Here is a 27810-nt window from a genome sequence, read left to right as displayed (position 1 = left end):
CCAAAACAGCTCCCCCCCCCCCCACTCCCTCCTTATCTAGATATTTGCAGAGTAAAGAGGTATGCTCATGCAAAGTGGAATGTTTAAACAGTTACTCCTTTTGCCTTGTAAACCCTTTATGGCTGTCTTACACTCTCAAAGAAGGAAAAAACCCGTCTTCCCAGCAAGTCTGACCTGTGTAATGCCTGGTCTGATGTCCTTTTACTCCTGCTCTTGCACGAGTGATGCTACAAAAGGTTTATCTTGTCTGCGTCTGGAAGGTGACCCAGAACCTAAATCCTTTGTCATCTTTTTTTATTGATTTGGGGTTTGTAATTATACTTGCAGCAAATGGAATTGAGGAGAAATTCCTAAAAACTCTTTCCTTCCACCTTCTCCACCCATTTGGTATTTCGTTTGCAGGAGGGAGGTTTTGGGAGTGAATTTGTAACCTTTATTTTGCCACCAGTCACTGGAGTGCTTTTTCAGATCTTCAGAATAGGGAGTGTGAGATGCTGGTGAATCTGTCTCTTTCAGCAAAACATAAGCTCTGATTAAAAAGCTTCTTAATTTGTCACAAGAAGTCCCAGAATGTGCTCACACCATACACTCTCCTGTCCAAAAAGCTGAATTTAAGCTGTCAATTGAGGAATAAATAAAAAAAAGAAGTTACTAAATAGTCAGTTGCCACATCTTGCAAATTCTGTGGTGGTTTGCAGTACGAACTGTGGATACGGAGGGTGCAGGAGAATGAATTAAGGGAAACTGAGGATGTGTAGCAGAAGTTTTAGCTCTAGATATGTATTGCTAGATACTGTTTTTTCAAAAAATACCAACAGAGATCACTATTACTTTGCCCTACCATGCAATAAGCTCCTACAGTAGCCTACAAAGCAGAAGATAAAGCATTCTGGATTTGCTGATAGGTTGACAAGGACTGATGATATCAGAGCAGATTTCCTGACTTGCATGTGATTTAGCCTACTATCAGATAGTCTGGAGGAGGGGACAAACAACCCTATTAATACATTTGTAGATTTTCTGTTGCCTAGAGGGTGCCAGACAGTTGCTTTGTGTGCCCATTCAGTATAATTCCAGGTGTATTTAATTGCCCTAGTGGGATGAAAAAAATCTGTCATCTTGCCATTAAAAATATTTCACCTAGTGGAAAAATGATATTAAGTAATGGGGAAACTTGGGCTTATTTTAAGAGGGTTTTAGCTAATTTCTTTTAACTATGTACTTTCATTTTCTTGAGTTTAATGTTCCTACAGAAGAAACGGGCACTAGCTTTATTACAGCTTTAGGCTGTTTCACTCTGAAAACTGCAGGACAGGCTAACTGGTATTTTAGCAGACCACCGAGGAACTCCAGAATACACACTTACATCAAATGTAAAGCCCTTATTTCATTTTCTCCTAATTGCAAACTTGGCAACTGAGCCTGCAATCTGAATCTTAATCTGAATGCCTACTACTTCTTGGTCACCAAGAGGAAAATAACATAATGACAACTTGGTTAGCCTTTCTGTTGACTGGGGAGCTGGCATAAAATCAACTGATGGCTTCTAATCTCGTTGTGGTGAGCTAGGAGGTGTATGTAGCAGTGGAAAACCAGTCTGATTTCTCCACAATTCCTTTCAAGGTAAAGCACAATTTAAATCTAATGCCTAACAGTCAAACAGGCCCACAGAGTGCAAGCAGTTTGATATTACTGCTAGGGCCTGGTCATAGCAGAGTTTAGGATTTCAAGAAGCATTGTAAAAATTCCCATTTGTAACCTTAGCAGTGGTTTTCGTAACAAGTCTGTGATGTGTTGGTGAATGCAGGCTTCTTTAAAAGCTTTTTTTTTTTACTTGCTAAGACTTAGAACTTATCGTCTTTCTGATAATGGAAATGTGCTGCTTTACTTGTGGCTGAAGAATGCCTATCTCTAATATTTATATTGCTCTCAGTTCCTTAAAAGATGTGTCCAAGAGGCTAAATACTTCTTTGAAGAGTTGAGTGAGCCAAGCTAATGAAGGTCAAGTGCTATCAAGGTGAGAAGAGAAGGCAAAAGAAGTAGTTTGTAAGTCAGCTGCTCTGAGCTTCTGTCACTTCTTGCCATTTTGGCCAGACGACATTGTAAAGGAAGTACAGGGTAGATTAAGATGATATTTATACCTTTGTTAGTGAGCATAATTATCTCCCAAAGTCTAGAAGGCCTGTTGAGCTGGTAGAGTTAAGGTACACCAGCTTCCATAGGCAGCAAATGGGAGTGGGAGAGTTGTGCCTGGCATTCATTTTCAGCCAAAATGAGAGCTGCATTGGCTGTGGATGGTGTTTGATGAGCCCAGAGCTGTGACAAATCTATGCTTCTGTCTCTGTCCTGCTTATGTGATGTTAATCGGTCGCAGATTTAGGTTGAATATTAGGAAGAAGATCTTCACCATGAGGGTGGTAGATCAGTGGCACAGGTTGCCCAGAGAGGTGGTGGAGGCCCCATCCCTGGAGATATTCAAGGTCAGGCTTGATAGGGCTGTGAGCAACCTGATCTGGTACCAGTGTCCCTGCTGACTGCAGGGGTTGGACTGGATGAGCTTTAAAGGTCCCTTCCAACCTAACACATGCTGTGATTCTATGATCTGACTCCAACAAGCAGATAAGTGGGCTGAGAGCTGAGAGACCTGGGATCCTGTCCACTTCTACAGTGATTTATGGGCTGAATTGTAAAGGTCTCCTACCACACCCCAGTTTCAGTGGTTGGATACAAAGGGGAAGGGAATGAGCAGTGTCTGGGGTAAAAGGGTTGAATTAAACAGGGTGAGGACTTTGAATACTTGTCCTGTGACTCAGTACCTTCCCACCAGTGAACCTCCCTTGGCCTGTGTTGCCATACTGCCCTGAAGCACTGCACCAGCTGAGGTCAGAACTCTGCCTCCCTGCAGGCTGTACAAATAGCTGAAAAGCCAGTCCCTACACCTAAGGAGCATCTGTTCTGAGACGGCAAATAATGCATGAGAAAGAAGGTGAAAGGGAGAAGCAATCATCTGTGTAAGGAGTTCTTGCATGCCACATTTCCACTATTTCTGCTGGCTGTGTTCGTAAACTGGCTGAGCAATGAGGGGTTGGCTCATACCTGAGAAATATATTTACTTGAGGACAGAGGGAAGCTGCTGCTGTGTTCCTGCTCCAACTGAGAAGACCTGCAGCATATGAAATGTGCGTATTTTACCTCTTAGAGGAGCACAGAGTTATAAGCAAGAGGGAGGGCCAAGTTTTAAGTGACCCAATGCTATGGACTGTTGAATCTTGGCATTAAAAGTGCCAATGGTGACCTCAACTCCTGGCAGCCTCAACTGTGCGTAGCTGATTGGAGAAAGAGAAGTTGTTTACACACCTAGGAGTGACTGACTGCTGAGAGTACTTTTCAAAAAGCAGCTTAGGTATTTAAATTCTAATATAGTTGATGCATTCAAATAAGCCTTTTTATTTCTGGGTATACAAGAATGAAGAAGTCAAGTGCTGGGTGAGAATGGCCTTAGAGTGGTGGTTGGGACTGGCTCAGTGTCCTTTCATTGCTGTTGTCTGTGCTTGACAGTCAAATCTGCAACCTGTAATAAAAGGACTGTCATAATAGCTACTTCATTGCATGAAAAGTTCTTTCTCCTAAACTCCTGAGCAATATAAAACTGGTGTGAAGGTCCTTGGGTTGGAGTAGATCACCTTTAAAGGTCCATTCCAGCCCAGACCATTTTATGACTCTATGGTTGTCCATCAGGCCTGTAGAAGATGGCACCATCTCACAGCAATGTGGACTGTGTTTAGCCTTAAAATCTCTGAGTAACTTGATTTGTTTTGATTTCTCCCTTGAGCTCTTTTATTATCTTCTTTACTGAAGGAAGCAACATAAATAGAGAAGGCAAATGAAGCCTGACTTGATTTTTTTTAAATTATTCTCTAAATCTATGTAGTAATTTTCCTGGTCTCCAGGTTAGTCTCCAGGCCATGTATAAGTTTGTCTATTGTGTTATGTGTATAATGAGGAAAGAAAACAACCTCTCAAATTGCACACAGCAACTCTTTATTCTGTTAAAGTATAATTAAGGAAAGCAGGGTGACCCTGAAGCCTAAAATAAAATTAAAAACTTGCTTCACAGTATTTAAAATGTCTGCAGTTCATGTGATGGATACCTGTAGATTAATAAACTGCACATATTTTGTTGTTTCATCCATGTGATGCTGTCTTCCTTTGTAACTCACTGTATTCATAGAAGGATTTTTGTGTAAGCTATGGAAAAAATAATTAAGTAAGGAGAGAAACAGCTCAGAAGGTGGAAATAGCATGTTGAGACAGCTTTAAAACACACAAACAAAACACAACCCCATTCCCCAAACCCAAAAAACACTGACTTTTATTCTGTTCACACAGGTAAGTAGATCATGTGTGTGTATCTCATCTATTCATTTTTTTCTCCTCCTCAGGCATTTACCAGAAAAAGTCAAAGACGATGTTCAGCTAAAGAATATGAGCGGGCAGTGGTTTTATGAAGCAAAGTCAAAGAGGCACAGAGATAAGATACACGGAGCAGATATCATTAGAGCTTCTATGCGCCGGAAGCCCGCCACTCTTGGTAAGCATTTGGTTTATATTTTATTTTGGAAAGACTGGCTCTTACTTAGCTGACCTCAGACACTATTGATATCTCTACAAGCAGAAAATTATGCAAAAAAGAGATTTCCCATGTGGTTTACAGTGTAAGCTTTCCTCTCTCCCAGTGCTATGTATTATGCAGAGAATTCTGTATGATGGCTGCTCACAGTTGAGGCTGGCTTCTTTCTGTAAGACTAAAAATCCTCTGCAGTCCTGGACTGCATTTGCATTTCTATTTTTGAGGCCCTTTGAGCTACCCTGGAACATGCAAAGAATCAGAGACCGAGGAAAGTGCTTGTCAGTATGGATTTGCAAGTTTTTTGGGTGCTCAGTTTGAGCTTAATGGTAGGCACCATAAGCTAGAGCTAGAGGCTATAACTACTGAAATATGTGCTGGGAGCTCTGGCTAACATCCTCTGTCCACATTAATTTTAGATGCACCCACCATACCTCACATCATGGTGAGCACCCTCAAATGTTAAAGCCAACTATGTCCATGTGCCAGATAACAGTTGCAGACATTAATTTAGTAGTACAGATAGATAGTATTTTTGATTGTGTTTAAACTGAGTAATGTTGACAAGCTTGATTCTCACTTGATAATAAATATTTTATTCTGAAGCTTTTCTTTTAAAAAAAAGCCAGAATGTGGGAAGATAATGCATTGTGTTTAACATCAGAAGTAAATACAGTCTTTTATTTAGAAAGAAGCAAAACAAAGCAGAACATAAGCACTGCTTTATTGGACCAGCCCACAAGCCACCTCCCCAGCACCCTGCCTCTGAGGGTGCCTGGCAGCATGTGTGGACTCCAAGGCCAGGACCAGTCTGCAGCCAATTGCACCTCAGACCTTTTTGAAATAGAGGAAGTATTTCTGGATTACTTTTCCCCATTAATTTGTTCAAGAACTTCTCTAAAGCCATGCCTCTTTGACATTCAGTGTGTCTTGTCCTGAGGCATTTTAAAATGAAAGTTTTCCACATAAGAAGTGACTGTTTCAATTCCTAATTTTGAACTGGTCACAGTTAACTTTATCCCTGCGAGAGAAAGTGAACAGTCAATCTATATTCACAAAAACGTATACAACGTGGTATACAGGATATTATAGACTTCTATTTTAAATCTATCAGACTATCCTTTTGACTTAGAAGGGTAAGACTTATCAGTACGACCTGAGGAAAATAATATTTGTAATCTTTATTTTTTTAAGTTCTATTAAGTGATTTTTCCGTGTGCTAGTGAAGCAAGTAAGGCACTTCTCTCAATGCTGGGGATGGACTACAGCTTGCTACTTTATAACTACAATTTAGCCTTCTTTTCTTGTGTCTAATCCTGCAGTGTTACACCTTCTCAATTCCTATATTCCCAGAGATGAGTTTGGATAATGGCAGTTTAGTCAGTTTGAGGTTACTGTGTGATGGTTTGGGGTTTAAGTTAACAAGAAAAGGCCTGAAACAGAAAATAATTGAAAAAATCACAGGTGATTACTGCAGCCTGTCTGTGGTTTTGGCTGGTTTTGGACTTATGAAAATCAGCTGTAGGATTCAAGCTAAATTTTACAGTAACTTATGGCTTAAAGGGAAGTACTTAAAGCCATATTATCTAAAAGGAAGGTTAATTACTCCCAATCTCATTACTTGAACAAAGGGGCCCACCGGTACATTCAGAACTATGTGCCATTGCTTGGTTTCAATGACTCATTAGAGGTCAAGATATTTTTCCTAGCACTTATAGTAAAAGTTAGAATGAAAATCTTGCTTATTTTTGCACACTATGAAAGTCTTTGTTTCTAAGCTGCTGGAGAAGTGCAAAAAGCAGTGGAGGAAATATTGTAAGTTAATGTTTTGACACTGAAAGAGGTTATCAGGATAACATTGTCACATCCCAAAAAGAAATACAAAAGTATTTACATTTGGTGAATGAGGTGGGGCTTTTTGTTTGTTTGGGGATTTTTGTTGGTGATTTTTTTTATACTTAACTTTTTAACTTCTTGTGGTAATTCTGTCCATCAAGGATTAGCCATTTGCTTAAATGAGAGCTATGACCAACTTGGAGTTTGCTGCTGTAATAATTGACTTGTTTAACTGAACTTCAACATATTTTCAATTTCCTATGGCTTAATTGTCTTTTTCTTCAGGACACTGAGGTTGAATTTTCAATATTTATTAAACTACAGGATCAGTCTTTACCAGGGTTGTTGTATAAAACTTCTCCATTTAAGATCTAAAGCAGGTGTACCTGGAGTAGCAGAGTGAAGCATCCAGAGCAGTACGTGACATTTCTAGTATCATTAAAAAAAATATATTCTTCAGAAGTCACCAGATCTGCACACAATTCAAGTATAGTGGACTTCAGAAATAGCTGTAGGATTGAATGCAAATTCTTTCTTAAGAAATCCTGTATGAACATATGGGAGTCACCAATATTCTTGTTTTGTGTTTTAGCTGAAGTGAGTCAGAGCAAATCAAACAAAGCAAAGAACAGCTGGGTGAGCAATGTTAATAAAGAAGTCTTTGTGCCACCAGAACTGCATGGCATTGAGGAACATCAAGAAGAACAACTACTAAAATCTAGTTCAAGGTAAGCTGGCTGTTTAGTCACACTTAGTATGTATATGCCAGGACTGATGAAACTTGTGAGCTCTAAGTTCTCTCCAAAGTATTGAACTTGTCTCTTATTCAAAAGTCTTCAAACATTTCCTCTGAATTGCCTAAGGAATTTGTGCATGTGAAAGGTTGACAAATCATAGCCATGCACTGTTAATTCAGATGCAGAACAATCTTTGGCTTACCTCTAAGGAAAAAGTTTTCAGTGGTATAATAGTATAATCCCACATGTGTTCTCATGTCACAGCTTAGTCTGGCTCCCAGAAATGAGACCAGGATTTTCTGATTAGAATGGCCTTTCAGAGGTTTCCATTCAGCGTACAATGAGACAGTCAGTTTGGGTATGCCTGAATGGCTGTAGTTGTTGCAGGAAAGCTGGATGATAAATAGTTTCTGAACTGCAGAGGATTTGGAATTACATCACTCTATTTCAAATCTGTAAACATCCCAAACAGCTCCATGTTGCTTTGAAGTATCCTGAGTTACTTCTGTGAGAGAGACTTGTCTCTCTAAAATACCTACACATGCAGTAATTCAATGGCTGTGTGAAAAGCTTTTAAAAATACTGCATTTGAAAAGTGCTGATCTCTTACCCAGGGTGACAGCAGGTGAAAGTGAAATCACAATGTTTGGGGTTGGAGGAGACCTCTGAAGCTTATCCAGTCCAACCCCCTGCCAGAGCAGGATCACCCAGACCAGGTCCCACAGGAACACATCCAGGCAGGTTTTGAATGTCTCCAGAGAAGGAGACTCCACAACCTCTCTGGGCAGCCTGGGCCAGGGCTCTGATACCCTCACAGTAAATAAGTTTTTCCTTTATGTTTAAGCTGAACCTCCTGTGTTGCAGTTTGTGACCATTGCCCCTTGTCCTGTCCTGGGAACAAGCAAGAAGAGTTTGGTCCCATCCTTCTGACACCTGCCCTGTAGATATTTATAAGCATTGAGATCCTCCCCTCAGTTTCCTCCAGGTTAAACAGACCCAGCGCCCTTAGCCTCTCCTCATGTGGTAGATCACCTCCCTTGACCTACTGGCCTGAAATGTCTTTAAATGGCCAGATTCCTCAACATCCTTGAGGAAACAAGAACCAGGGTGTAACACGGATCACTATTGTTTGTGTTTTCAGTGAACAGAGTGAGGTAAGATGTAAAGTTGCTTCCTAGGATAACTGTTTTACTTTTGGCTGTGCCATTGATCAGCTCTGTAACCTTTCACTTTCTTGTCTGTCCAAGTCTTTCTCTGTGTGTCACCTGTTTTATCTTTGCAGCAAGGCTTGTCTCCTGCTATGCATTGGTACAGTCTCTAGTACCAGTTGAATCTTTCACTGTCATGGTCTGCACACTGGGTACGTGTGCCTACGATGAATGGCACCAAAGGTTGGTGTAAGTCTTAACAACTCTGGCTTGCATTACTGGTCTTTCTTATCCTTTATGTATCATTGTCTGTGAACTCAAGGGAGTATTTGTCTTATCTGTATCTTAAATCGCTCTGAAAAAGGTCCCAAAAAATGAAGTTGTCCAGGACAATAAAGATTGCTTATCACAAGAAAGAGCTTAGCTCCACTGCACCCAAGTTGGCTAATAATGCTGACAGAGTTATTTGATACTGAATGTAGACTTTTTACAAGTGGCTCTTATCTTCAGGAGATTGCTGTGGAGTTATTTCTTTATGGGCAGCACGAGACATGCTGCTGTTTAAGATATCTTTTAGAATATTTTGCCTGTTAACCTCACACACTAGGAAAAGATGATGATAGTTTAAAGTACAGCCTCAATATTATTCTTACTGTTACAATTCCACAATTTGTATGTGATGGAGTAATACATTTCAAAAACTGCCAGGGCAGCCTCTTTTGTAATGAGGTTTAAGACCATGGCCAGGCCCATGTCCTTAAGAACAGGGCAGCCTTGTAACATAATGAGGTTTAAGAACATGTAGACAATGTCTTTGAAATATGACCAACTTGATTGTGGTCTTTAACTTGAGGTGCTTTGACTTATTTCAGGTAGCACCCATGTGAAATGTGATAATTATTGTTCAGGACCCTTTTCTGCCCTTTGCTCCAGAATGTGCCAGAAATTAATCAGCCTGTATGCCTTGTTCACATGTGCTTATACTCTCACCAGTAGTTCGAGATCTTCCTGCTAAAGCAAGCTCACACAATCCAGGGTTTATGAGATTTATGGAAAGGACCTATAATATGTGGGCTGAACACGTACCTGTGTTTACTTTACATAAATACTTGATTAGCTGTCTCAGATTATTGGCTTTTAAAATGTCAAAAACTGAAGCAAGCAAATGTGGCAGGACTGTGTGCAATTCATTGCTTAGGATTTCAGTATGGGCTTATTTTGCTATTACTGAGAGCAGTCTACGCAACATTGCATGTGGGAAATTGCAGGAGGTGCCATATGTTTTTAAAATACTCCTTTTTGTTCTCTTGATACTGGACTTTGACATGGCTGTGGGCCTGTCTCTAATGGCAGCAGCTGATCGGGAATTGAGGGGAGACACCATGTTGGGAAAGCAGTAACCCCATCAGTTGGGGTGGGAAGGGAAAGCCTGGACACTACAAACATTTAATTTGGCTGTTAGGATAGCAGAGCTGCAAGGAATCCATTGACTCTTCCTCTTACAATGCAATAATCTCAACATGATGAAAATGAAACAGAGCATCATTCTGGAGCTTGGGATTGCATAAATGGAGTTCACATCTTCTGGTGTCTAAATGCTACATGTGGTCCAAGTATTTGAACTTTTAAAACACTTTAAAGTGCTACTGTAAGGGTAGGTTTGTGGGAGTTGTGGGTTTTAGGGTTTTTTTTTCTCCCCCTCCTTCCTCTAAGAAGGGGCTTCAGGCCAGCATTGGCTTGCAGGCTTTGCATGGACTGAACAGCTGCTAAGATGAGGATTGGGACCAGAAGATACATGATAACAAATTACCCAGAGTGGTTTTTTTTTTTGTCCTGGATCCTATTCTTAAGCCATAACAATTCGTACTGAATATGAAGTAAGTTCAGTTCTGGTAAATCTGTTTGTAAACTGCTGAGGGTCAAATCCAGCCCTGGGGCCAGTTCAACTGCTGTTGTGTCAGGGGGCTGCTATATTAGAGCAGAAATCAGCCCACAACTATATTCTTAAAAGTAGCATAGTGATCTTCATTCCCACACCCCAGATATCTAATTTGAGTAATGAAACGATGAATGATTTTTTCCTTGGGTGTTACATCACTGTGGTACTTCTGCATACCAGAGCCTTTACAAGCCAGGTGTGTGAGGTGTCTTTGAAGGTGTAACCCTGCACAGAATGAGTTTTTATGGAGTGACTCAGACTGTCAATATTAACTCTGTTCAGTGACACCATCTGTCTATATGCTGAATCCCAAAAAATGGCAATGTTAGAGAGGTTTTGTCTTTCAAATTACGTTTGTAGGTTGTTTTCTTCTCTAGGCTAGAAAATATTCTTAGTCTACATTGAACAGGTGACAAGTGTGTGTCCTAGAGCTCTGTAAGGTAAAAATTCACAGAAACCCCCTAATTCTTAAAATTCTAAAAATCCTTAAAGTCATGAAGAATTCTTAAAAGTCTTGATGTAACTTTTCTGGAATAATAAGGGTGCTGGGATACCTAGATAATGACATTTTTATGGAGTACCATTAAATCCCACTAGCTTTAATCACACTAGAGCCTTAAGCCTTCAGGATGAGCCCAGGAAAGCTAATTTCTTTGAATGGGAGCCTGTTTCTAAGTAGACCTCATTAACATCTGTGAATCTATAAACCTTTGCTCCAGCTTTGCTCCTGCCTTTGCCTTGGTGCCTCTTGGTTCCTGTCCAGTCTGAGTGGAGTTTGAGCCTTCACTGTGGTTCTCAGCACTTTGTTTTGCTGAATTGCAGCACAGAAGTTTCTTAATCTGGGTGTATGTATCAGTTTGGCTTCATATCCTCTCTTGTGAATGCAGTGTATCTGGGAACTGTTTGTTCAGTTTTCCCATCTGAATGAGTTGGGGGTAAACTTGTATTTTCAGACCCTTTGTTGTAAAACAACACTTAGGGGTGTATGGGATTTTTTTCCCTCTCTTGTTTTATTTAGAGCAATCTTATCAGTATATAATGCAAAATTAGCTTTAATTATTCTATGGTAAGTCTGAAGTGCTATTGCATTAAATGTCGTGGGATTGTGTGTGTGTTCAGTGAGACTTAGAAAAGTTACCTCCCTGCCTGTAAAACTGCAGACTGAAGAATGTCTTATCGGTTTCTTGCAGCCCAAGGTATTTTCCTTGTTTAAGTGAGGGAAGGGTTGAAGCATTCATGACCTAAACCTTTAAAAAGAATTTTAAAAGTCATATTTTGTTGAGTAGTCAGGTGGTATCAATGAGACACACAAGCAAAACCACAAACTCAAGTGCTTATAAAAGCAAGAACACAAACTCCCTTGCCAAAGATTGTTCACCAAAGAAAGATTCAGTATTGGAATCTCCTTGTACATCTATATTAGAAAAACCATAGGAGCAGCTTTCTTTCCTAGCCTGAGGTCATATTTCCTACCTGAGAATATTAATTTTTCCTATCTTGTGCTGTTTACCCTGTCCCCCAGATCATGAACACGTGTGTTGGTTAATGCCAGCATTTTCTATATAAAGTTAAGACTGTGAATGTGGTTGCTACATGAAAGTCATATTTAAAATCTGTATCTGACTTCCATCTTCAAAAAAACAAATACTTTTTCATATCTAACATATTTAGATAAACTCAAATTACAAAAATCTGATTGTTTTGGAGGAAACCTTTGCATCATTCTGCAAATAGATGATTTTTTTTAAATATATAATATAGGAGCTGTCTCTTCCAGCTGTTTGAATTTCTCCTTACTTGAGCTATACTTAGTCAGGATCGCAAGCAATATCTTTGCTTCTGCTATCAAACTACGGCTTTTATAGATCTTAATTGACAGAATAGCTTATAAGCTGTACCTCTGAGGGGGATGTATTGTTTTTGGCGAATAATGGCTGTGCTGTAGTAGTAATGGGGTTCCTCTGATTTTTCTGACTTGAACACTTTGCAAAACTCTGTTTTTATCAGATTTTGGCACTTTCTTCCCCTTTGGTTTCAGTCCTAGAAGTGTAAATGTAGGACAAGGATAGAGATGGCAGCACAGATATTGCTTGGAAAGTGGCTATGTTTACATAAAGCTTGCTCAAAAATCTAAAAGATATCAAAAACGTGGGGTTTGCCCTGCAAAGTAGAAGTTGTATTTAGAACAGGCTAAATAGAAAATGTAGATGCCAAGAGGTTATTTTTAAGTGTGCATAAACAAATCTTTGTTTTGCTTTTTCAAAAGGGCTTAAAGTAATGTCCTGTTTGCTGAAGTTGTTCTGTGCCTTTTCTTTGCAGTTCTAAAAGAATAACTTCTGTGTTGGATGTACCAGAGGAAAGACCTGTGAGGGCAGAAGTCTCGCCAGTAAAGGTATTAATTGTATTGAATATAACAGAAGTTATCTTTTAAATGTTGCATTTCTTTGCTTCAGTGATAAAGATATAATTAAGGAGAAAAAGTTGGAAAAAAAATGTGTATTTTCTGTTTTGGAAGGAGATAACAAAAACCACCGAAAGTTGAGCACTAAGGTGCTATTAGGGCTATAATCAGTGACTGGCTGAGCTTGACATCGTTTCCAGTCTCTTCAGCCACTGAAAAGAGATACTTTGCTGTGTTTCAACATCACAGAAGTAGAGATAGAAGTATTTAACTTGCAGCAACCTGGGATTTTCAAGTGTCTCTAAGTGGTGGCTTATCTCTGCTGTCGGTGACTTTAGAAAGAACAGGATGAGGATATCACTAGCACTTCTGATAGTTCCCTGGTTCATGTTATGTAGGTTTTTTTGTCATGTATCCAATTTAAGATGCACACGTTCAGATTTTTTTTGCTGACAGTGTAGTGAGGCAGAGGAAATCACTGCACTTTCATTTATTTTGTCAAGACTGTATTGATACAACAATTGGACTGCTGTTATAATGCTCATTCCTTTTTTAGCAAAGGAGAAATCCATTTAATGCCACTGCATCCGGTGATAACTTGAACAGCGGAGAATCAGAAAGCAGACCAGCTGTTCTACCTCAGCTACCAAATAAGGGTAAATATACTTACTTAACATGTGACTATGAATTTCTTGGTGGTTTTTATGGAAGTTAATTTTACTTTCATTGCTTCTTTTTCTAAGATATAAAAAATTTTTACCTTAACTACTTGGAGTTACCAGCTAGTTTGTTTCAAACCCTATGAAAAATATGTGAATATACTTGGGAAATAGCTGTTTATGTGACTAAATGGGTTTTGCTTCCTTTCTTTTACTCAGTTCTTGTCAGCATTAGGCTCCCCATCTGAGAAGGCAGTTTGTCCTGAATCGCTGTTAACGGAGAAATTTCCTTCAATTTGACGTAGCTGTCTCTGATCTTCCAGTCACTGCTGCTATTGGCTCAACAGAAGAAGCTTAACTCTCTTTGATCTTTAATTTTTTCTCCTTTGTTTTCTCAGTCCTGTTTATTTTCAAATCCATCCTTTCCTGCAGTATTCTCTGCAGGCAAGTAGATGGGTGATGATATCTCTATACAGGCATTTGAAGTTGTAATTTACAGGCTCATATGTGGAAATTACTCTGTTATGAAGCTTCCTAACTGGAAAAAGGGAGACTTCCATTCACAAAAATATAATTTCCTACTGGGACATAATTTCTGCATGTTACCTTGTTCTATATGGATGTGGAAATAGCCTGTTTCCATTTCTGTAGGTTGCTGTTTATGCTCTGAATCTGAAGAGATGTTTGGGTATTCAAAAGCTGTCCTTCCCTGCAAAGTTTGTTCGTGGTGGGAATAATGCTGATTATAAATTTGGTTTGCTCTGTATCCTTAGTCATTAAATAGTTAATATTTATAAATAAGAAATAACTGCAGGATTTTCATCTGTTAAAAGTTCCTGTTACATACAAATGAAATCAACACCTATGTTGAATTTCCTCCTGTGTTTTACTGCAGGTGTTTTTAATAAACCAATATAATAATTTTGTTCTAGATTTGCACTGTCACACCCCTCTGTTTATGCAGGTGAATGTCACGTAAACTCATTATTTCCTTTCTATATATGTCCTACAGAAATTTTGTCACCCTCAGAAGAGAACCAACTTAAACCAAACTTAGTAAACAATGGAACAGAGAAATATAAGAAGCCTCCTGTAGAACCTCCTGATGAATCACAGAAAGGACTAGTTAAGCATCCTGTTCCAAAAGCTAGAAAATTAATTCACAAAGCAACAGATCCTGTGTCACAAAGAGAAGATGTTGCTCCAAAACCAGCGAAATGGACCAAGAAGGCTAATGGCATTAGTACAGCACCCAGGGGCATTCTGAAGCGCAGTTCAAGTTCAAGTTCCACTGACTCCGAAGTTCGTGTCAGTCAGATGTTAGATGTTCAGAAAAAGAATGGTCTTCCTACTGCAACGATTTTTGAAGGAGAAGTTGAGAAGAACTCTCTTAGAGAAGATGCAGAAAACTCTGCACAAATTTCACTGGAAAAACTTAAACAAGTGAGGTTCTCATCTAGCACAGGTAAAGGAGAACCTCTGCAAAGACCACAGCTCCACCACGGTAAAGAAAAAGGAGAGTTTGATTTGTTAGAATCTGATGAAACAAAGAGTAGTGGAAATGATGCTCTTAAATCAGATTCATTGGGGAATAAGCAAATTTCTGCTACAAAGTCTTTGGGAACCTATTCATCAGCTTTACAAGTAAAAACATCACATGGTTTACAGGATAATGCATTGACTTGCAGTCCTTCTGACACTAATAGGTCAGTCGATGAAACCTTGCAGACAAAGACAGTTACTCCTAAGAAAATTGAAACTCCACAGAAGACCTCCAGCAATATCCTGCCAAATAACAGTAATGGACTGAGTGTTGATGAGATGCACAAAAATAAAGCCAACCAGTTCTTGAGCCATGAATCAAAGTCACACAAGAACCTTCCTGGTAAGAGTCTAACAGGAGTGAAGAGCAGAATGCAATAGCATATAGTATGTATTCATTACTGTTCAAATCACTTGATCTAGGAATTAACAGCTAGGAAACAAATTGTAGGAGTGTGCTACATGCTGCAGAATTAAATTCTAAATCACTTGCTTGTTTTTTAATGCTCTAATGTAGTCAGTATGTTTTAGGTGATCTTCTATTGGTATTCTTAAGAGTTAACAATCAGATCAGAGCCTGGATAGGCACTTTTATTGTGGATGATGAAGGTGAAGTGATTGCATTTGGATAAAATTCCTGTCATAAGGCCTGATAGATCTTCCTGCATGGAAACTGAAGAATTTTTGGTGTACTGCTTTTGACTGTCCCTGGTAGTGATCCAGTTGTGACTTGGGGATTTGCTCATGGCACTAAACACAAATATGCTGGGTTGTCATCCCCCCTGCCCATTCACTCCCTTCAATGTAGCCATTTCCTTTAGAATGAGGATAACTAACCTTATCTGCTCACACCTTCAAAAGTAATATGATTAATATTCCAGTAAGATATCTCAGTGCAGCAACTAATTTTTCATGGTATGGTTCTTTCCATAAACAAAGACAGAAAGCTCTTTTTGTCTGCTAGCAGTTTAAAAAAAAAAAACACAAAAAAACCTGCCACAAACAAACAAAAAATAAACCCAACAACCACCAAAAACGGAGAGATTTTTCAAGATAGATCAAGCATTTGTAGAGTTGTGTGTCTGATTCCTAACCCTTATAAGTGTGTTTACATTGTAGATGAACATCAGCCTTCTCCTAAGACAGAAGCACATGAGGTGTCAGATACCAATTCTACAAGTCTTCAACAAGGTAAGCCTGATCTTGTTGAGGAGCAAGATGCTAAAACCACTTTCAAGCCAGACAAACATGCTGATGAACTCATGAAAGTGGATGATGAATTTGTATCAAAGGTTTTAGACTGGTTTAAAAGAAGTTCTGGTACTGAAGATAGGAAACATGTATCAGCTAGATCCCAAGGCAGAGAACCCAAAGAGGAAGTGGACTTATCAACCAGAACAGGAGTTCTTCCTACAGAACATGGTGGGCCTAGCATGGGTGGAAAAACAGAAGTTACAGAAGAACTACCATTTAGAAAGGCTAAACAACAGGACAGTATTTCACCTCCATCATTTATTTCAGAAGATACACAGCTGATAAAAGAGAGGGTAACACCTAAGAAAGAAGAAGAGAATGAGGAGCAAAATGACAAGTCACTAACTGAATTTGCCTGTACAAGAGTTGAAGAAAAAGAATGTGGTCAAGATATCAAGCAACAAAATAAAAACTCAAATGTCTTGGAACCTCACGAGCACAAGCTACCAGCTCAGAAATGTGAATCAGAGAAGGCAATACAAGAAAAAAGAAGATTAAGGGAGATCAGAGCATTCTGGGAAAGGGATAAAACTGTCCCCAGTTACAGAGAGAAACAAGTTAGAAGCAATACTACTGCGTCAGGTGGTGGTGCACTGCAAGGTCTCAGAGAAAGTGACAAAATAAAACCGACTCCAGTATACCCACCTAATGGATTGGATGATCAAAACAAGAATACATTAAGAAGTGCTGAACTAAGTTGTGCAAGCCAGGCTTCTAGAAAGGAACATCAAAACTCTCATGAGTTTGGACCAGGCCATGCAGCTGAAAAGCCAGAAAGAATACTTCCATCTGACAGTGAAGTTCAGGAATATACAGAAATGCCAAAAGCCAGTAACTTGCAGCCAAGAGTTGGTGCCACTTCAGCTTCCTCAGAAAGCAAAGACAAAGATGAGAAAGAAGCACATCAAGGAAAAGCTGCTGCTGCTTCCCAGCAGAAGCCCAGCTTCCAGATTTTGTCTTTAAAAGAAAAAACAAATGAAAAGTCCAAGAGTCAAATTTCACAGTTCCAGAGTTTGAGAAACTTCTGGGATACCGGAGTTATATTACAGAGTAGCACTGATAGGAAAGATGTTTCTTTGCCAAATAATACAAGTTCAATAACCTATGAAATAAAATCCAAGGAAGATGAAAAAGGCAGAGATGATGAGAGCAAGCAAGAGTTAATTCAACAACAAACCCAAACATCTGAGAGAGAAAAAAGACAGAACCTAGATTCTGTGGTACATGAACTGCCTCTGGGATCTTCTACCCTGAAAGGTCTGAGTGTGACACACAGGAAAAATACAGACTCTGTCCAGCTGGGCAGAAAACCAGTTATCTCAAAATCTGAGGAAAAGATACATCTTCCAGAGCAAGAAGTTAAAGCATGTGTAGAAGAAAGTTTTGTTTCATCAAAAGAACATCGTGTTTCCTTGCAGTGGCTCCAATCACCTGGTGATAAAGATGCTTTAAAGGGAACAGCAGTAGATGACTGCCTGTCTTTACCTGTAGAAAAACTGGAGAACAAGGCTACTCCATTAGAGGTCCTTCCTAAAGAGGAAGTTGCAGAGACTGTGGATAAGGTGGTTCTACCTAAAGCTGACCTTAATGTATTTAAATTGGGCCTAAAGAAATTAGAAAAGGAAGCCTCTGAGATGTCATCTAGCTTGAATCTAAATGAAAACATTTTGAAAGGGACAACTTTTCATTCAAATCAGTGCAAAGTCTCTGAAAGAACAGTAGAACAGAGCCATGACATTTCTCATGATGATGAAAAAGAAGTAAGCAGAAGCACAGAAAAAGTGAATGTGTCATCAACAGATGAGCATGAAAACACAAAAAGTCTCAGGGAACTGTTTAGGGAATTTACACCTTTCTCTCTACGACATCAGGCAGCAGACAAGGATGATACTCATGGGGGTTCTTGGAGGCCTCAAGCTGGTTTGCAGGACGCGATCACAGAAACCTTTCCATCTCAACCCTTTGAAAATAGAAGGATGGGAATGAAAATGTCTGACACAAATGGCATATCACAAACTAATTATAGTGTAGAATCAACATGCCAAGAAGATGCTGGACAGCCTAAAGAGGTCAATGAGACCATTGAAAAGTCAGTTGCCCCATCCAAGGTCAGTGACTTGAGTTCTGATCTACAGAAGCTGATGGTGGCTTCTGAAACACCACCTCCTAAACCAAAATGTGCCATTAGCACAGTACAAAGAACTGCTGAGATGGAAGTTAAAAGCACAACCCGTGAGCGTGATGAAGACTTGACGCAGGAAATCAGTGAGACCATAGAAAAGTCTGTTGCCCCATCCAAGGCCAGTGGCTTGAGTTCTGCTTTAGAGAAGCTGCTGAAGGAGGCCTCTGAAATGTCACCTCCTAAACCAAAACATGCCATTAGCATCGTACAGAGAAGTGCTGAGGTGGAAATTAAAAGCGCAACCTATGAGAATGGTGGAGAGTTGCCACAGGGAATCAGCGAGACCATAGAAAAGTCGATTGCCCCGTCCAAGGTCGGTGGCTTCAATTCTGCTTTATGGAAGCTGATGGAGGCCTCTGAAACACCACCTCCTAAACCAAAACGTGCCATTAGCACAATACAGAGAAGTGCTGAGATGGAAGTTAAAAGCATGAATGAAGACTTGCCGCAGGAAGTCAGTGAGTCCATAGAAAAATCAGTTGTCCCATCTAAGGTCAGTGGCTTCAGTTCTGCTTTAGAAAAGCTGCTGAAGGAGGTTGCTGAAACACCACCTCCTAAACCAAAATGTGCTGACAGCACGGTACAGAGAACTACTGAGATGGAAGTTAAAAGCACAATCTATGAGAATGATGGAGAGTTGCCACAGGAAATCAGTGAGACCGTAGAAAAGTCGATTGCCCCATCCAAGGTCAGTGACATCAATTCTGCTTTAGAGAAGCTGCTGAAGGAGGTCACTGAAACACCACCTCCTAAACCAAAACGTGCTGACAGCACAGTACAGAGAGCTACTGAGACAGAAGTTAAAAGCACAACCTATGAGAATGGTGGAGAGTTGGTGCAGGAAATCAGTGAGACCACAGAAAGATCTGTGCCATCCATGACTGAATATGGAGTGTTTCATGTCAATTTGCAGAAGGAACAAGAGAGAGATCATCCTCAAGAAATAAAAGAAACAATAGAAAAAACTTCAGTTTCAAATATTGCAAAATTCAGTGAATTTAGTAGCTCTTTAGAAAAACTTCTTCAAGAAGCATCTGAAATTTCATCTCCAATATCCAAAGAGTTGCATAAACAAGAAGAGTTTGGGGATCACATGTCATCACAAAAACAGACTCTATTCATGCCTGTGTCACAGCCATATGGTGCTTTCAGTAACTATCATACACAGATGAAGATAGCTATCAAAGGGAGAGCTCCAGAACAAAATAACAAGAGTGCAGTAAAGGATCTTGCAGTGAGTGAAATGGAAGCTTCTGGTCTTCCTCAAAGAAGTGAAGCTATTAATAAAATAGAAAAGAGAAACATTGATCTTCCCCCCTTGGAAGGAGAGGCCAATATGATTGCAGTGAAGCCATTCAAGACAAATGAGAAAGGAAGGATTGAGGAAAGCACATCCTTGGGTGCCTCTGAAAATAATTCAGAATTTAAGGCACCGTTGAAATTCAGAAGAGCAAGCACACGCCTTAAAGATGAGAGCAACTCCCACCAGCCAGAACTGTGGCCAACATCTCAGCATGAGGATAATGATGAAGAGGAAGAGGGTGGCTCAAATTTGGGATCCAAGTTTTCAGATGAAAACTCTGATTACTACTCTGGAACCAGCAGTTCAATTCGTGAGCCGTTTGATTTCTCAAATTCAGGGTGCTGGGTTGTTGAATATGGCTACAGTTTCTATTGGTAGCCAACTTATGTTATCTAAAAGTATATGCAATACTTACTTATTAATTGAAAGCTTTGGATATTTGTTTGGGAAGGATGGGAAGAACTAATTGAGTCCTTTAATTGGAAAGTGTTTGACAATCACGTACTGTATTTGGGTAAGCCTTTTGGGTAAGGAGAGTTTAGCAGCATGAATCAATCACATCAGTCTTCATGATTTACCCTTTTCTTCCTCCTGTGTGGTATCACCTTCAAATTAATAACATTGTAACACTCGAAGACTGGTATTTCTTTTAAATATCATGGATTAAAAGAAGAAAAGAAAACTATTAATGGCTGAGTTCATTCTCTAGTTTGACCAGTTAGTCTTCAAAGGTAAATACTTACCTGTGGAATGGCTGGATATAAAGACCATACCAATACTCTGTGCTATTTAACTTAGTGCTGTTACCTGTTGCACTAGAAAATGGTCATATAAATGTGGTCTGTGTACCAGAATTCTCATTTTGTTGAATGGCAGCTTTAGTTGATGTATAGTGTATGATAATCATCAAAGAGCTTATGGTAGACGAGATAATTTCACCTTTCTAATTTGCTCCTGAGAGACTGGGAATGTTTTCTTCACCTGAAGTTTCTGAGGAAATATGTGAAGTTTCCAGCACCTGCTAACTTACTCTTTTGAAAGTGATATTCCAGTGGAAATCAGTGAAAACCCAAGACAAATGAGGAAAAATGAAACTTATGATTGCAGTGTTGCTGTCTAAGGCCTGGTTGATTGGCTCATGGGGAGACAAGGGAGGTAGGGAGGGATCTGTCAGAGAGCTAAGTCTGTCTTGATTCTGCTCTTAAAGACAACTGCATCATTTCAGGGATCGGAATGTCTCTGCAGTTGTTGGTTTTGGTTGTTACTCAAGTATTGAAAAAGTGACTTTCACTGGGGAGAAAATATAATGGACAAATGTACACAGAAGGAAAAACTAAAGCTATTGGCTTTTTAATGCTGATTTGTAACAAGATGGTTACAAAATGGCTGAAGTCTGAATTTATCCTGTTTTTCTTAGATAATTAAGACAATATTTGACCTAAGCCACCTTATTAATCAGTACAGACAGAGATACCTACACAGGTGAATTGTACCAACCTGTCTGTCTCTACTGATGACACTTAAAATTAGACATTTATTCTGTTTATTTTGGATTTATGTTGTATTTTCATTGAACGTTCACTGTCATACCTAAAAGTAAAAACAGATTCTTGTGACAAATCAGTGGTTGTTGTTTTAGTAACTTGTTTAAAATGGCATGTCTGTGTGTGCAGTGTTCATGTGTTTTGTCTCGTAACAGGTTCAGAAGAAGAATTAAACCCTGTTTTGATGGCTTTGAAAAGGAGTGCAGATAGGAAAATGCCTTCCAAAAGTCTAGAGGACATTCCATCAGCCACCTCAAGTGAGCACAAAGCTTGTGTGTGTCTCCCGTGACCCCCAGTTTGGCTTAAATGTGTTCACGCCATTCTTCCATACAGCTTTGCCAAGTAGTGTTTTTGTCCTTGCTTCTCAATAGCAGTATGGAGTTTGTACTGTAAAACTGAATTCTTTTCTCATAAGGTTTAGTTTTCAGTTCTTTGTGTTAATTTTGAAGTAACGCTGGTCTATGAAGCAGACATCTTCCAAAAGTGCACTGCATTTATCAGTGATGAAATGTTTCTTGGGTAGTTAGGAAGTTTTCTGTAATGGAAGTATTGGAGACTGCCCGAATCAGTAATGAGCAATGACTGCCGGTCTCTCCTGGCTGCTTGGTTCGTCAAATTAGTAGACAGTGGAAGTATGAAAAAATTGTTTTTAGTAGTGTTTCACCTGTGTGCTCTAGCAGTTAACATACCAGACTCACTTTAAGAGGATACAGTGAGACAAGACTACACTGAAAATTAATTCTTGACTTCTTTCTGTAGCCTCCTAAGATTATTCTTTTAAATTAATATTCCTGTCACCCTGCCCCTCAGTGTTTTCATGCTTGTCTCATGTCTAATGGGGACGATGTGGACAGAACTTGTTTGTAAGCTAAGTGTGGAGGTGTAGATTTTGAAAGATGTTGGCTACCATGAGCAAACTTCTCTTCTAATACCACTTATGCCATTGCTTCTAACGAGTTTCTAGGTTTTATGTATGCACTAACATTGTTTTAACAGCACACTGATAGAAACTGTCAGCATGACACCGCTGCTTGGATGTAGGCTTGAAGTAGTGTGTGGAGTAGAAAGCATCTCTTGAATTTAACCATTCCTGTGGCTCTGCTGGTTTGTTTGGGGTTTTTGTCCTCATTACTCTTAATTCTGTGATTACCACTGCCATCTGTTTTATCATCCCGAGCAGCAACTCTTCTAACTGTGTTACTTTATTCCTGCACAGATAAAGGAAAAAGAAATAAACCAAAGGAAGAATTAGCTCTTAGTGCTGAAGATGGTAAATATCTTTTGTGTCTGCATGGAAGCTTCCTGTTTTTTCAATAGTCTCTGTTTGCTAGTGAAGGAGTTCTGAAACCACAAATTGTGGTTAGATTTATTAATTTCAGCATGACTTAAATGCTTTTGCAGAGTTTTGGTGTGTTGTTTTATTCTTAAGGAATATACTTATGTCCTGCTATATATGTAGGAACTGTGTGCTGCCTACCAGTGTATTTATTATTTTGGCCTTTGGTCGTTCAGCCTATGAAAGAGTTACTGAAATCAGAGTTTTGAATGTTAGCTCGGTTGAAAGAGCTGAACCAAGTACATATTGCATTTTTTTGTTCATCTGTTGCATTATAAGATGCAAGATGACTTTTGCTCATGCAAAACACCCTTCAGAATACATCGGTTGAAAAGGAACCTCACTTATAATCCCCGTCTCAATCCAGCAAAGCATATTTACTCTAGGCAATAAATGAACTGATAGATCAGCTGCTGTTGATATCATCGGTCCATTAGTGCATTGCAAATGCCTTGCTGTTAAATTTTTCTGTATGCCTTTAGAAATTCCACATCTAAGCAAAATAAGTGCAAATTTGCTTCAAAAACATGTCAAGATGAACACAATAGAAAGCCATCAAATAGCATCGAGTATGTGGAATATAACACAAATTTTTATTGGGACACTACAGTTTTAAAAAATAGTTGTGCTCCATTGCATTTATTGTCATATTTTAGATGCTTTAAAGCATTTTGCATGTTAGTGACCTATGGTATAAGTAGGATGATCATAGAAAATAGGATGCATGCAATGTCCAGTAAATTATCAGGACTGAAGTACCATACTGCACTTTGCTTTCAAATGGAGACCCCTACCGAAAGCATAGCATATATATATTCAATATGGAACATGTTGACACTTATCTGAAAAGGGTGGTGGGGTTTTTTGAGTTAAATTTATTAAGAATGAAATTTCTAAAAAATGGCAGAGCCAAATTGGTAGCTTTACAGACAGAATAAGGCAAGTTCTCTTGAAAATACTATTCAGCTTTTAAGATCCAGCCCCTCCGAGGAGGACAGTGATGCAAAACACAGAAACATACGGAGGTCTGGGAAAGGAAGAAACTTCCCACGTATAAGATACATTGATGCTATTTGTAACATTGCAAAACTGTTTGTGCTGCTGAATGACTGTTGTCAATACTGAGCAGGTCTGGAACCTGATCAGCATCAAGAGAGGAAAGGAAATGCAGCAGGAAGTGAGTAATAGGATCCTTCCAGCAGACAACGGAGAGACTTCTCCACTGATATTTAAACTAATACATTAAAAATCCTTTTTTTAATTTAACAACTAACAAGTTATGCATCTAGACTAGATAGTGGCTTAATGGGGAAACTGCATCTAACTGCATACTGACATAACTGACATGTTGAGCACTTTTTTGAGCTTCAACAGCAAAAGCTTTGCAAAAGCTGAATTCATGCCTCACAAACAACCCCGTCGATTCTGTAGTGTTTCATTTTATGCAATAGATATGTGCTTCTCTGGCTGTTGGCTGCCAAATAGTTCTCTGTCCTATGATATTCAGTATTGGTGCATTTCACAATGTAAATCCAGTGCAAAGATCCAGAGCTTCAGTGCATTATTAAATGTAAGAGAGGTTAGAGCATAGAAAATGAGAATTATGGGCATACCACAGACTGGATTTTTGCAAGTCTGGCTTGTGCAATTAAGCTTTGTACAGTGGAAAAACATGGAGCTGAAGTTCAGTAGAGGTATACAAAAGCTGGAGAGGTGGGCTGCCAAAAACTGCATCATTAACGAGATATGCATCTTATAAATAACTAGAAATATTTGAACCTTGTTTGTTCAAGTCTAGCAATTGCTTGATTTGCACAAATGTTCCTATTGCCATTATTGCCATTAATTTGAGTAAATAAAAGAACAGAGTTTGGTTTGTACACTAACTTCTTGCCAAGAGCCCTATGATGACTCTATTGTCAATGATGGTGTCATTAGTGCATGAGTGCACTTATCCTGTTCTAGGAAGAAAATCTAGAAAGTAAACTGAAAATGTTTTTGTCATCACATTAGATCAGAATTTGCTTGCAACACCTCAACTTGTATATCACGTCAAGCAGTGTAAACACTTCTGCTCCAGCAAGACAAAGTTCTTTGGTCAGTGTTATAGGAGGTGTCGAAGTAGATTATCCTTCCTAATTATAGTTTATCTGAGTCCCAGTCTTGCATCCAGGTTGTAAAATGATTGTGCACGTGCATGTCTTTGATCTGAAGCTGTTTCTAACCATGTCCTCTTACGGAATATCACTGTTTTGATGCACAAAATTATTTATGAAACCTTTTGAATTGCGGCTCTTCAGTTTCCACAGTGCCTTTGCAGCCTGATAAGCTGTTTTCCAATCCTGAAAAACTCAAAGGACTGAGCAAGTCAGTACCGTCATTCCTACAGGAAGAGGCAAGTTCCATCTCTGAAGTATCATAACTTAAACTTTTGATTACTTTTGCATTTTGAAGTTGTCAAGCAGTGTTTTCCAGGGTCTGCCAAGTCAGTTTACTGTTGGACCATGGCATGGAGCTGAGCCTTGTGGTCAGCAGCTGATCCCAACCAACCTGTGGCACATCAACCTTTCTATCAGAAAAATTCCCTTTCAACTATTTTTTAAGTGCATGACCTAATTTAAGAAATATTAATTACTCATGTTAGCACAACAAGGGGATTTAAATCCAGGTTTTCACTGATTCTCTGTCGTGGTTTAGAGCTGGGCTGGCAACTAAATCCTGGGCAGATGCTCTCTATTAACTCCTTTCCCATCCCCAGAAGGGAAAAGAGAATAAGGGAGAGAGACTTTACGGGCTGGAAAATAAAACTAATGGATTTAATAAAACAATAATACTAATACTACAGGATAACATTGTAAATAGGAAAATTATGAAATATATACAGATACGTACAAATATATCTACAAATCCAATATAAAATCCTCCCCCAGTGACAATTACATCACCAGAGGCTCTGCAGAGCAGGTCACTGGAAAAGTCCCAGACCGGATCCAGTAACAGTGGGAGCTGATGCAGGAACACAGGGATCAGGATCAGAGGCAGACGAACCAGCAGGGTCTGCTCAGACCTCGGCTGCTGCAGGATCGAGATGAATGGAAGAGTTTGAGATGGAAGGGCTCCAAGATGGGAGAAGGGTCGAGACCCTCGTGATCCCTCAGCTTTATACCGAGTATGACGTGTGTGGGATGGAATACCTCGTTGGTCACTTTTGGGTCTGTTTTTTTCCCCCTGTAGGCACAGACACGACACCCAGGGTGAGACAACTGACCTTGAACGTTACCAGTTCACACTGTCTGGGAAAAACATGCTGCTAGTTTTCAGCAAGTTTAGCCACTTAAAAGAGTCTGAGATGAAAAGTAAAATCACTGAATAGAAAATTGGTTCTATTTAGCTCAAACCAGGGCATTCCCAATCTGCATTGAAATTGTTTGGGTTTTTTTTAATGTTCTTTGTGACTATAAAGAACCTACACAGACTTTCTTTCTGTAATGTTTTTGTAGAGTGATGACAGAGAGACAGATACAGCATCAGAAAGCAGTTACTCCTTTTGCAGAATCAAGAAGAGTCCCAGCTCTCTAACCAATCTTAGCAGCTCTTCTGGCATGGCCTCCTTGTCCTCTGTATGTAAACCAAAGTCTTGTTTTAATGGCACTTTGCTTTTGCTGATCTCTTCAGTATTGTTTCAGCACCCTTCGTATTCCTCTTATCTATGTTCCCTTGGCATCTCTGTCTCCTCCCTCCCCTTTCTGTTATGTGAACCCTTGCATGGAGTTGCCTAAAAAAATTTAAAAATTTGCTTTATTCTCATAATATATTGGAGCCTGCTCAGAACTCTACTGTGCAGCATATTCTGTAAACACTGAACAAAGAGATGGCTTTTACCCCAGGAGCTTACATTTGTAGCTGAAAGTGGAGGACAACTTATATAGAAGAAACAGAAGAGGAGAACAAAAAGAAAAGAAAAAGGTCAAGTAGGAGAGAAAAAAGTTGAAGAAACAGTAGTGCTATGTGGGCTGTGTAATTAAGACAGTGAACTAGGTAACTAGAAGTCATTAATTTATGTGGACTTTATTGGGAAAAGGAGAATATTGAGTAAGGATATTGAGATTAAAAAAAAGTACATCCTTCTCTTTCAACCTGTGTAGGGTTTAATTTTCAAGTGTGTTTTGTTTTTAATTAAACCACAGATTTCTATCACTAATCTTTTTAACAGTATTTCCAGAAATCCTGTTGTCCTAAACTGTCAGGCTCTGCTTTCTGCATGGAAGATAAGCTGAAGAGATATATAAAATATTTTTCAAGGATCTGATCACAGGCAATCTCCAGATCCACAGCTTCCTGTCATTTTATTTCTTCTATCGCAATGCAATAAACACATTCAAAAATTTTTTGTAGAACATTTGGCCTAACATTTTTGATTTTTAAATAACTTTTTTGTTAATCTGCTTGCTGAGAAGCTTTTATCATAGTGTTTGCTACATTAGAAGTAATAAAGAAAAGGGACACAGTTGATTTCTTTACTGTCTATATTCTGATTGTGACTTCTACTCTAATCTTAAATCTACTCTAATTTTGAAATATCTGCTGAAATGAAATGCCTGGGTAATTTTTCTCCTCTTGTATGATACAGGTGAGCGGAAGTCTGATGAGCATCTATAGTGCGGACTTTGGAAACGTGGATGTGAAGGGGAACATTCAGTTTGCTATTGATTACGTAGAACAACTGCACGAGCTCCACATTTTTATCTGCCAGTGTAAAGACTTGGCAGTGGCAGATGTTAAGCGTCAGCGTTCAGACCCGTAAGTGTGCAGAGTAATTTTTTCCTAATGGAAGTTTTTCTTTTAAGTGTAAGTGAAAACTGTTTGTTTGCTTGTTTCCAAACACTATAGTTTGTTGGAGTAACCAACCAAATTATTAAAGAAGCTATCGTGTGCTTTACATGGTCTTCTCCTCTGAACTGAATATAGAATTGCCACTATAAATGGTACATAATATATTAACATGCAAAGATCAAACTTTAAAGAATATGAAATTATTTTAAAATTCAACTTTCCAGATGGTAAATCCTGCTTTGATAGGTTTTCAATAGGATTAAAGCCACTAAATGTGATATCTAGGCACACTATAGTTAAATATTCTGTATTTGCATGTGTTGAGGAGATATTTCAACAGATTTTTCCCCTGGAAGAAGGAAGTTAATGTCCCACTTTGGAAACTATTATTATACTTCACTGCTGAACAACAGAATGGCTATTTAAGAGGATTTCTTTATAAGAAAATACTAATGTATTTTGGAAGGGG

At 39.1% G+C, this 27810-nt stretch overlaps 1 protein-coding gene across 1 annotated transcript in view; it reads left to right on the top strand.

Moving 5' to 3' along the window:
- SYTL2 (synaptotagmin-like 2) overlaps nt 1–27810 on the top strand; it is a 38970-nt gene that overhangs the window by 6002 nt on the left and 5158 nt on the right. The window contains exons 2-13 of the mRNA XM_010180060.1: nt 4443–4591; nt 7056–7191; nt 12607–12679; nt 13245–13344; nt 14360–15232; nt 16009–16080; nt 21328–21429; nt 22389–22442; nt 23638–23685; nt 24809–24903; nt 26009–26128; nt 27139–27308. Coding sequence (XP_010178362.1) covers nt 4443–4591; nt 7056–7191; nt 12607–12679; nt 13245–13344; nt 14360–15232; nt 16009–16080; nt 21328–21429; nt 22389–22442; nt 23638–23685; nt 24809–24903; nt 26009–26128; nt 27139–27308 — 1992 coding nt within the window. The remainder of the gene's footprint in view (nt 1–4442; nt 4592–7055; nt 7192–12606; nt 12680–13244; nt 13345–14359; nt 15233–16008; nt 16081–21327; nt 21430–22388; nt 22443–23637; nt 23686–24808; nt 24904–26008; nt 26129–27138; nt 27309–27810) is intronic.

The sequence above is a fragment of the Mesitornis unicolor genome, unplaced genomic scaffold (assembly GCF_000695765.1).
Source record: "Mesitornis unicolor isolate BGI_N332 unplaced genomic scaffold, ASM69576v1 scaffold20832, whole genome shotgun sequence".
In the NCBI taxonomy this organism is placed as follows: domain Eukaryota; kingdom Metazoa; phylum Chordata; class Aves; order Mesitornithiformes; family Mesitornithidae; genus Mesitornis; species Mesitornis unicolor.
Note: the sequence above shows the minus strand (reverse complement) of the source record. Positions and strands in the feature narration are given on the sequence as shown.